This window comes from Mustela nigripes, chromosome 6 (genome assembly GCF_022355385.1).
Source record: "Mustela nigripes isolate SB6536 chromosome 6, MUSNIG.SB6536, whole genome shotgun sequence".
Taxonomy (NCBI): domain Eukaryota; kingdom Metazoa; phylum Chordata; class Mammalia; order Carnivora; family Mustelidae; genus Mustela; species Mustela nigripes.
Genome location: NC_081562.1, coordinates 112527862 through 112539199, shown reverse-complemented (window position 1 = coordinate 112539199; position 11338 = coordinate 112527862). Strand labels below are relative to the sequence as shown.

At 53.3% G+C, this 11338-nt stretch overlaps 2 protein-coding genes across 2 annotated transcripts in view; one reads left to right on the top strand and one right to left on the bottom strand.

Moving 5' to 3' along the window:
• LOC132020017 (prostaglandin F synthase 1-like) overlaps positions 1–11338 on the top strand; it is a 147081-nt gene that overhangs the window by 26552 nt on the left and 109191 nt on the right. The window lies entirely within an intron of this gene.
• Positions 3107–3612, bottom strand: UCN3 (urocortin 3). Its single transcript, XM_059404980.1, has one exon. The coding sequence runs from the start codon at positions 3608–3610 to the stop codon at positions 3107–3109; it is 504 nt and encodes a 167-aa protein (XP_059260963.1). The 5' UTR covers positions 3611–3612.

Here is an 11338-nt window from a genome sequence, read left to right as displayed (position 1 = left end):
CACCAGAGGGCACAAGTGAACGCTTAACTAACCCCTCAGTTCCTATCATTGTTTTGCTATTCTGAAGGACATTTGTGTGTGTGTGTGTGTGTGGGTGTGGGTGTGTGTGTGTGCGCGCACACATGCGTGCCTGTGTGTGTGTGATTGCACACACTCAGAAAAGACCATCCAGAGAAATGGTAGGGATGGGAGCCTGAGAAAGTGTGAGAGACAGTCCCAAGAGATAACTGCCCACAGTGGATGGTCATAGGAGGAGCAGAGTGGTCCACTACGATGTGGAAAGAGTGACAGTTAAGGATTCAGGGCGTTTGGGGTGCCTGGGTGTCTCAGTGGTTAAAGCCTCTGCCTTCGGCTCAGGTCATGATCCCAGGGTCCTGGGATCGAGCCCCGCATCGGGCTTTCTGCTCAGCAGGGAGCCTGCTTCCTCCTCTCTCGCTCTCTGCCTACTTGTGATCTCTGTCTGTCAAATAAATAAATAAAACCTTTAAAAAAAAAGGATTTGGGGGGTTTGTTTTCAACACAGGAAAAGTGAAGTGGGTTTGTGTGCTGCTATGACTGGTGCAGTGGAGGGGGTAATGCTGATGACGCGGCAGAAAGGACCCAACGCTTTGTTGGGTCAGTGTCTCGCAGATGGGAACTTTGGGCATGACACAGGGCCCACGAGTGGTGCGTCCAGCTTAGAGTAGAAGGCAGAGTGTGTGGATGGCGATGCCTGGGGTTTGTGAAATTTTGCTTCAGAAGCATCTGATATTCTTGGTGAAATGAAAAGCGAGGTCTCCAGCTACGATGGGAACACGGGGAGGAATATGTGAAGTTTGAGGAGAGAAGAAAATGAGTGCACGTCTCGGGTAGTCAGAGTGGGAGTGGCAGTGTCTTTGCTGAGGGCTTTGTCCATGGAGGGCTTGTCGGGATTGTAAGGTGAGATTGGTGATTGTGTGCGTGCGTGTGTGGATGAGTACATGTGCATGAGTGTGTGCGTACGTGTTAAGTTGTGTTTAGCTTCAGAGTGTAGGGACAGAGCAGTGGGGTGAATTCACCAGGCTCTCATCAATAAGACAAAGCAAAAGCAGAACAAGGTTTTTTTTTTTGAATTTTATGAAATATCTGATAGAATTTTGGATGGGCTCAGCTTTCCCTGATTATTTAGTTATAGCTTTAAAGTCATGCCACTGTCAGAAAGCAGGTCCCTTTGCTTCTTATGTGGTGGGATGTTTGAGGTCACATCGTGCATCCACTGTTCTTGTCTATTGGAGGAGGTTCACTTGGCTTTTGAGCCTTGTTTTATTTTTAAAAGACTTTATTCATTTGATAGAGAGAGATCCCAAGTAGGCAGAGAGGCAGGCAGAGAGAGAGGAAGGAAAGCAGGCCCTCTGTGAGCAGAGAGCCCAATGCGGGACTCGATCCCAGGATCCCGAGATCACGACCTGAGCCGAAGGCAGCGGCTTAATCCACTGAACCACCCAGGCGCCCCGAGCCTTGTTTTATTTTTAAAAGAGAGTTTCAATGATTTTTTTCAAGGGAGCTCAAATCAACACAAATTATCCAACAGAGATTGTGTTGGGAATTTTCACTAACGTGAACTCATTATTACCCCCATCATCCTCTGTGGAGTCTAGGTTAATCGTCACGCTTGGGGACTTTCGCTGGTCTGATAGGTGAGAAATTGGATATGAGTGCAGTTCTCAGAGGAATGAAGTTTAGCCTTTCCTTACATGTGTAAAGATCATTTGAATATGTGTGCGAGAGAGAGAACAGAGAAAAATCTGTCCCTGTCCTTGCTTGTTTGGGGGAACGGTTCTTTTCTCCTCAGTGTTGAGCAGCTATGCATTTGATTGGTAAGCCCTTGGTCTTTTGTATGAGCTGCAAGCATTTTTCTAATCTGTTTTGCATCTGGGTTTGGACTTTGCCTCTGGGGGCAGTGGTAGCACTGGCTGCCCACGTGTCGTCACTTATCGTAAAGTAATGGCGACATGTGGAGGTTCCTGTCCTGTTACTCACGACTTCTCCCCCCGCAGGAGGGAGTAGAAGCACAGTCCCTCTTCGGGAATCTGGCCCTTGGGTTTTGCAGCCAGAGGCCATCCGAGTTCTTGCCAATGTCCCCTTTTACTGGACTTTCACTCGTGTTAAACCTTCTCATCTCCGAATCCCTCATACAATTCTTTACGCCGGTTGCCATCGCTTAGCCACTGGTCGTTCAGACAGCCCTTGGTGGTATTTATTTCAATCCTCACTTGGTGTGCAGACTCGAGGAGAGCAGAGGACCTGCCTCGCCCACCACCGGCCCCTGCCACCAGGCCCGGCATCGGCTGGGCCATCGCTGAGGGGCCAAGAAATGGGCCCCCACGCCCAGCCGTGGCGGAGTTCAGGGCAGCACAGGGGAGTAACTGGAAGCCCCCTCCCCACCTAACCCAGTGCCCACTCGAGAGCAGACCCTCGGCTAGGCCTCCTGGGCCGGACCAGTCCGTGCACATGGCTCTAACCTAAGCAACGTTCGCCAGAGTCCTGCCAGCTTGGCTTTTCCCAGCCTTTTCTTACCCCTCCTAGGACTGCAAGAACCTCTCCACCCCGGAAGAGACCAGGCACAGACTCCGCGGCTACCTCCCTGGTCCGCCTCCACTTTTCCATGCTCAGAGACGTGAAGGCCACAGGCTGAAGGAAAAGAAGCTGAAACCAGCCCAAGGGTTGCAGAAGCCATTGGTTTTAATGGGATTGAGAGAGGGAAGAGATGGGGTCCGAAGTCAGGATGGTGAGCCGTGGGTGTGGGTGGGCAGGAAGGAGTGCTCCCCGCCCTCTCCCCAGGCATGGACCATGGAGGAAGAGCGCGGCGAGCCGGACAGCGGGATTTTGCCCGCTGATGCAGAATCTAGGGAGAGACATGAAGGGGCTCGTGTCTGTGTGGGTAGGACGGTACGCCCTGTGTGCATGTGTGCAGAGGAGGGTGCCGGGCTGGAGGCAGGAAGGAGCAGGGGGGCCGAGCACTGAAGCAGCCTCGAGAATAGGATCCTGCCCTCGAAATACAAACCAGCTGAATGGGCAGCTCCTCGCCCTCCACCCAGACCTCGTCCCGGTCCCTGGTGTGCTGCCGCCCTCCTGCTGGTCTCTGCTTCTACTTCTTACGCCCAATCTGTGCCATCAGGAGTGCGTTGGCAGCTGCCTTGGCCTGCAGGTTCTTGGCCTTGGCAATGTTGAAGAGGATGTTCATGATATTTGTGGGGACATCAAGGGACAGCGTGAGCTTGGTGTGCCGGTCACTCTTGGCCTTTTCCTGGTGCGGCCTGCCCTTGAGCTGAGCTGGGGGGAGGTATTTGTACCGGGCGCTTCCCGCTCCACTGCTGCCCCCGGAGCCTGGGAAGGTCCTCTTCCTCTTGCCTTCTTCCTCCTCCTCCTTCTCCTCGTCCTCTCCTGAAGAGGGGTCTTGGCTGGGCAGGTAGGGGAAGCCTCTCTTGCTCAGCGGTGGTACATCCTCCAGCGAGCTCCTCCTGGCTTCCGACAGGGCCGGGTTGATATAGCCGAAGAAGGACTTGGCTCTGTACAGCTTCTGGGAGAGGCCCGGCCGGGGGGCCCCTGGGAACAGCAGCAGCAACAGCAGGAGGTGGGCTGGCTTCAGCATCTCTCCCTGGGGGCGAGAACAGGGGTGTGAGAAGGTTCAGTGCTCGGGAGGACAGGGGTTCAAACTCAGTAGGGCTTTGGTCATAGTCTACAACGGTTCTCAAAGTGGGGACTCGGGGCCAGCAGCAGCGTCGGGAAGTTGGTGAGAAATGCAAAGAATTCTCAGGTCTTGCCCCCAGAATGACTAGATCCAAAAGTCCAGGGCCAAGGATCTGAGTTTTAGTCAAGTCTTCAGGTGATTCTGATGGTCGGTAAAGTCTGAGCGCCATTGATCGGCTGGTATTGATGACTTCTGTTTCGTCCAGCTTTGCTGGCCGCTGCTGGCCCTGCGAGATGAATGGCGAGTGTGCCAGGGGAGCGTTCCGGGGCTTACTGGGGTTGATGACTTTTAGCCCTTAGTGCTGCTGACTCAGTGCATCCCTATTGTTTAAAGACTGTGGTGGGTGGTCCAGTCAGTGTGTCTGAGGCTGGTCGTTAAGACCCGTCCCCCTGCTGGGCTGTCAGTATTCCTCGGGAGCAAACAGTTGTGAATTTGTTTGGTTTTACCACAGAATTTATGAAGTGAAATTCAGTCTGGTCTCTGTGTAGAGATGTTAAGTACTTCACAAAAAAACACCTGTGTTTTCTAGTGTCGAAGACTGATGTGACCTCAGTCCTAAAACGATCGGCTGTCTCTATTATATGGAAGTTCTTGGTGATCTATTTGACTGAGTGAGAGAGACATGGTCTGAGAGCCAATCCAGGGACACCCATGTCCGAGGACGTGCCATTCCGGGAGTGGGTCCGTGCCTTCACAAGCAGGGGAGGTCGCGCTGTTGTCCAGGGCCAGCAGCGATGCTCAGAGGCATGAAGGGATGCATTTAGTCTTTTATTTAAAAAAAGAAAGAAAGAAAAGGAAAAACCCTAAATTTAGTGTAGGCAGCATGTGTGGCCGTGACAACGTCCAGCTCGGTGTACCTCCTGTACCCTGGACTTCGGGTTTGCAGCCATCATGGTTGTCGGGCCACTGCGGCACTGTGCCGACCCAGCAGGGACACGGGCTTGAGCGGGGTCATTCCCACCCCTCTGCCCTGCCTCCTTTGCAGCAACGGCTCCCCGCTGACCATCTGAATTTGGGTTGGGTGTGGTCACTGGGCCTCAGGCAAATGGTGAAGGGGACAGAATTCACCTCCTGCGTACTAGGACCAAGCCTGCCCTGCACCACAGCCCCCGTGGTCTGTCCTGTCTGCGCTCTCTCCAGCTCTGGACCAAGGATGCAAGGTTCATTGACTTCACTGTCACCCTCTCTGAAGTGTGAGAAAGAAATGTGAGGTCAAAGGTGTGGGATTTCATCGACTCCCCTCCCCCAGGAAGGACCGCTGGCTGTGCTGGGCACCCCGACATGCTGACCCCCTCACCCCCTCCCAGGAGGCACAAAGAGTGAAGGGTTGCCCTTGGGCTGCTTTACCTGAACCTGGAGTTTATTTTCTGCCCGAGACATCCTTGGTTCTCACAAAAGAAAGCGAGAAAGGTGTGGTTAGCTGTCAAACTTGGGGGGCCGCTCCTATAAGGTAGTTTTTGAGGAAGTGAAACAAATTGGATAAAGAAATCAACATGGGGTCCTTCTGGGCATTAAGAAGGCTGGACTAGTGGGCCAGTGGTGCCATGCATAACGCGTCTGACTACGGATCAGAAAGAAGACTGGACTAGCACAGGATCCTTCTGTTTTCTGTGGTGACAGGCAGAGGTGGGGGGGCAGCAGGCTGTCCGAGGCTGAGGGCTGGCCTCAGCTCTGCAGATCATCGCCAACATGACCTGCAGCAGGTCATTTCCCAGAAACAGAGAGGGAACGAACCCATGCTGCCTTCCCAGTTTCTTCAGGCTGTGAAGGGATGGGGCCAGAGCTGAGCCGGAAGCACCCGAGCCCCGTTCTCTCTCTAAAGCAGAATCCTGGGAGGCCTCACGTGCACACGGACTTGGCAGGTGTTCCTTAGAAGCCTGGGGTTTTCCTGGACACTCCACATGTGTCTACCGCCTTCCTTTTCCTTTCCCTTAAGAAACCAGCTGGATTTGTTCGTCTGTTGTTTGTTTTTACATCTTAAAAATTTCGAGTTTATTTTATCCGACAGTTATGAAAAACATAGGCGATCCTTGCTTTATGTGCTCCAAATGCATGCCCCCCCCCCCCCCCCGGGTCTGGGCATGCGGTGTTGTGCAGAGAAATCAACACGGACTCTGGGGTTACGGGGACCCAGGTTCAAATCCTCCTCGTCCTTTGCGCAAGCCCGTGGGCAGGGTGCTTGACCTCTGTGCCTTCCCACTTCCTCATCGGATAGATGGAGACCGCGGTAACTGCCTCATAGAGCTTACACGAAAGAAAGATGAACTTGAGGTGGGAAACGCGCTTGCTCTAGCCAGCTACTTAATAAAGGGGGCCGCTTCCTCTCCGTTGACACACAAATCATCTCCAGTTCCGATTAGGATAGGATTCAGTTCACGTATAACCGTCTCGGAAGCCACACCGGCATCTACTTATTTTTATCTGTGTGTCTCTCTACACCTACATCTCGACATGCCGGTGACTTTGTTCCACTAGTTTGACCCTGCAGACCCGTCCCTTTGTTGTGTTGTATTTCTGGCTTTTAGGGTTTGGCGTTCTCCGTTCTCCCACATTCTCCGTCCTCAGCCCGGCAGGCTCCCCCCGGCCCTAAACTCCGTCTCAGTCAGCTGCTGTCAGCTTTTCGAGGAGCTCAGAACCACATGGGGGGTTGGTTGTTCAAACGTGGGCTGCAGGGCGCTGTCCCGGGGGCTTCTGGGTCAGTAGGTTTGGGAAGAGGCCTGAGCTTTTGCCTCTCTAACGTGCTCCTGGAGGACAGGGACAGGACGGTCCGGGGACAGCACCGTGAGAACCGCCCCTGTGAGCGCCCCCTGTCCTCCCGCGAGCTCCTTAGAATTCCCGGAGAGCATTCGACCAAGGACGACTATCTCTGTGGGAAAATGGACTCTTTTCTTTTAATGTCTTTTAATATTGTGTTCAATAACCAGACAGCGGCTTTCTCATTTACCCAGCTAGTTCCTGGTTGTTTTGTGGAAACATAGGATGAATCGTGGCTTTAGCTGCCTTACTGCCTGGAGGCATCTGGAGCTTTGGAGCTGTTTCCAAGGGCTTGTAAGATGGAAAGGATTTAAAGACTCAAAATGCCGGTTCCCAGAGAAAGGGTTAATGCTGGCAGGGAGGTTGTGGAGAGAGTTTAGGGTTTTCCGGGCAGGAGGGAAGAAGGTCTCCAGGGCAGACAGACGCCCTGTGCTCCTCAACACAAGTGCGATTCAGGAGCAAGCTGCCCCTCCTCCATTCTCTGGATTCTTTCGCTGTCACCCCTAGTGAGTGTCACAAAGGTTTAGGCGGTCCCTGCCACCTGCTGTGAAAACCAGCCTCCCCTCTAGTTAGATGGAAGAGGACAGAGCTCTCTGTCTGTGCTTTTTGGGTTTGGGTACCTGAAACTCCCCTTCTTTTGGGTTCCAGCAAGGACTTTTCGGGGTGCTTCTCAGAGCTGTCCCAGAGTCCCGCCCGAGGACCTGAGGCCGCAAGGGACCTGCGCCAGCCTGGGGCAGAGCACCCCAAGGGAGAGGGTGCCCCAAGGGGAAAGGTACAGGTGGTAAAGCCAGGGGCAAACAGCGCCGCCCCGTGCTAGCCCGTTTCCCGTTTTCCGTTTTCCGGAGGTGAGGAAGGCGGGGTGAGTCCCCGTATTACAACCCCCACCCCCCGCCCCGTTTTACCCCATTGGTCTGCAAACACTGTCAAGCAGCTGAATTTAAAAACCACTTTATAAAAACCGTGGCTGCCGAATCTAGAGGGGTTTTATGCATGTCAACACGTGTTAGAGTAAGGAGCTGTTTTCTTACAGTGGACTCCTGGAAGTGTGTATGTGTGTCACGCACGTCCCCACAGAAAGGCTAGCAGCTCACCCCCCAAGTGAGCCTCCAAGGAGGGGGTCTGCGTGAAAGGCTGCTTTCCCCGCAGAGGGAGGAACAGCAAGGAGAAACAGACCTGCTACAGAGAATGTGTGCTGGTGGTGTTCGTAGTCACCTTATTTAACCCATTCTCAGAAGTGGGGTCCGCGCGTGCGTGTGTGTGTGTGTGTGTGTGTGTGTGTGTGTGAGATCGCCACTAGATTGCCATGTTTGAGGAGAAAATTGCAAATACGACTTCTCAGAGAACTTGGACATCAGAGACATCAAAATCCATCTTTATGTTCCCTCCCCTTCACAGGTAGCACCAAGTCATTACGGGTGTCTGTCCCCTTCCTCTAATGTCCCCAACTTGGCAAGGGACAAAGGACTCTGGGTGTTGAAGGCAGAGGACCTGGATTTGAAACTACCCTCTCGCCCCAACTGCCCCGGGGTGAATCAATCACTGGGCTTCTCCGCGGGGCCACACAGCCCGAGAAGGAGACATTCCCTGCCCGGCAGGTGTGCAGAGAGGAAACAGTCAATCCAGGCCAGCACCCTCCTGCCGGGAATGACGGCTTTGCATTCACACCCACCTCCCCTTTTCTTCAGAAACATACATTTGCAAGAACCTGTTCTGCCTCCCATCTATCACCCTTGTAAAGCAGGTCTCTCTGTACCAGCAAAGGGAGGGTGGGCTTCTACTTACCTCAGACGCACACTGTGGGGTTCCGCACCCTGCTCCCTGGGCTGTGACTAGGGGCGCTTGCAGCCTTGGTCTCTCACCCCTCTCTGGTCCCCAGCATGTCCTGCTTAACCCAGGACCAGTACATTCATCCTTCATGGACGAGTCCCCAGCCCAAACCTTACCTGTGAGTGGCCTTCGCTCTGGAGTCGAAACCCTCAGCGAGGCAGGCGGCAGCTTCAGGACCAGGAGGTCTGCCCCAGAAACATCCCCTTGAACTCCTGTCTCCGCTGGGGTCACTGCTCCTTCTCTTCTTGTACTGTTCCCAAGTGGGCCGTGATATTTCCTCTCTATGGAAACCACTCCACTCCCTCGTGTTTATATATAAAAGTGACAGATCACGGGGTGGATTGTAATTCCAGACGTGGTGTCTACACTGGGATGCGATTGCATTTAAAATACGCCCGGACCAGCTGTCCGCGTCGTGGAGACGCCGTGGAGATGCTAGGCACTCTGTATCCTTGACCCCTCCTACACGTCTCCCCACTGGCCCTCCCATCGCCGCCCACTTCCCCTCCTGCCCTAGCAACCTGCTCATTGATAAAAAGAATAAACGGTCTGTTAAATTGAGAAGCAGCTCCTTTGAAGAGTTTTATTACTGATCTCAGTTCTCCCTGATTCCAGTCTTCCTATGCCCTCAGCACTCTACCCCTCCTTTTCAGAATGGACAGAGGTCCTGCTTTGAAAGTATGGAAGGTGACTTGAAGTTCACCTGTTGTCTTGTGGTTCTTGTGGGTCCTGACCTGCTGTATTATCTCCCGCTACTCACAGAGCTTGGTAAGGCTGTGTTCATCAAAGAGCACATGAGGGGGCAGGCACCGTGTACCTAGAGCTTCTGATGGAAAATCAGAAATTTGAATTTTACCCATTTTTTTTTCATCCATTCATTCAATATTTTTAGAGCCCCTGCTGTGTGCCTGGTACTGGCAGGGCCCTGAGGAACTTAAAGATGTTGAGAACGCTGTTTTCACAGGCACCTCTCCATCCTGGAGACTCAAGACAGGTAAGGGGGCTGCAGGAGAGGAGAGCAGAGCTCCGGACTGAAAGGTGGTTTGACAGGGAGGGAACCAGCGAGGAGGAGGCCCAAGGTCAGGGGAGGCAGGCGGCCAGTGCTGCGGCAGGACACCGGGAGACACCCAGCACTCCGGTGAGGGGGTTCCAATTCCATTCCAGATACAATGGTGAAGATGTAGGGAAGTGGAGGCAGGCAGTCAAGCCCCTGCTTTCAGGATCAGGACACAGAGGACAGAGTCAGGGTGAGAATCCAGGTCTCCGGTGAGTGCAGAGCTCTTTGAGCCTCGGGCTAAACCAGTTGGAAGAGCCATGCAAGGCCCACACTGTGTCCGGCCTCGAGGCCAGACCACAGCTCCCCATCCTCAATGGACATTTTCACCTCCTGAAATCCATCTAGACGAAGCACTAAGTGGACTTCTGGAACTATCCCAACATCTTCATGCCCACAGGTACTTTGGGGGAACAAGTGGAAAGCCTCGTAGGGAAGGATGCGATGCCTCCCAGAGTCTCAGCCTTCATTGTAGACCCGCAGGACTGGACCTCACTGTGCCTTCTTCTGGAGCTGCCGGGCTGGGGTTCTCTTGGGATGACCGTCTACATGGGGCTAGAGATCTGATCCAAACTCTTTTGCTTACTTGTTCACTCCCTCATGTATTCATCTTCGGGAGGAATTTTCTTTTCCCCATTTCAGATAATGAGGCAGTAATGGAATTTCTGTAGGTTGAGGGGTACCTGGTTGGAAACCTGAGTCTTTAACTCCTTCTCTGCCTTTTTTGAGCTATGGAATCCAGGGGAGGTGGTCTCGGGAAGATACCCAACATTGCTACCCTTAGAGTGGGGATTCTCAGCCTTGGCTCTACTGACATTCGGAGCCGGATGATGTTATGGGGGGCTGTTCTGAGCATCGTAGGGCGTCCGCAGCATCATCCTTTTCCTTTCCTTATGACATTCCAGAACACGCCCTCCCTTGCCGAGCTGTGACAACCAAAACGGTCTCCAGCTAGGTCCCCCGGGGACAAAACTGCCCCAGTTGAGAACGACTGCCCTAGAAGATGAGATTTAGAAAGAGAGATCATAATCACCGGCTTCTCATTTTGCTCATCTGCCCTGTCTCCTTCCAACTTCCTACAAAAGCTCTCTACCTGAGTCTGAAGGACCACAGGACCATGGAGCCTCTCTATGTCAGGGGCTAGTGGCTGTCCTTGAGCACACTGTCCCTTCTGCAGACAGAGGAGGGCTCATGAGTCCCCACCTGGCCATCTGGGTTGGTCCTGGGGTTCTATGGCTCCCAGGAGCTCTTGGCCTGGGAGGAGGAGGGTCGCACGTGGGGTCTGCCCAGCCCTGGTCCTCAAGGTGCTTTTCTTAGGGATTAAAACCACAAGAGCATTGTCTTTGCTTTACAACTGCACAGCTGCTTCCGGCTGCATTTAATGGAGGCCTGGGGCGAGCAGTGGACAGAAGGAAGCCGACTGGTGAGCAGAAGGACCCAGGGTGTCCTTCCTGGCAAACGGCGGTCTCCCTTATGTCCTCTGCTGCCACACAGGGGTTGTGTGTTATGCTTGTGCTGCTCTCCGGCCCTGGTGAGCCATCGGCCTCTTCCATGGATTCAGCACCAGGACATTGGATAGGGACGTAGGGGGTATGCGGAACACGCTGGACAGCTTCACGCGCAAACAGAACTGGCTCATGTTTACAATGCTCGTGTCTCTGAAAGCTCAGAGCAGTTCCACGTAGTGACACAATTAGTTTCTCAACTTCTGAGCCAGGCAGCCAAAAAAAAAAAGGCAGGGAAAGGAGTTGGAATTGTGAGAACTCTTGCTTTACAGGGACCCCTCCCTGTAAAATCTCTCCGTGGAGATTTGTTTGGGTTGTTTGCATTCTCTGTTCTTCCGATTCCTGTCTGATGAAATGTGGATTCGTGAGCCTTCCTTGTTTTTCTAACAAGGTTGGTGTCAAGATGGCATTCGTAAGGACTTGATGCAGGCTTACACGGACGCACGACAGCATGGTGAGTTACACGGACGCACGCAGCATGGTGAGTTA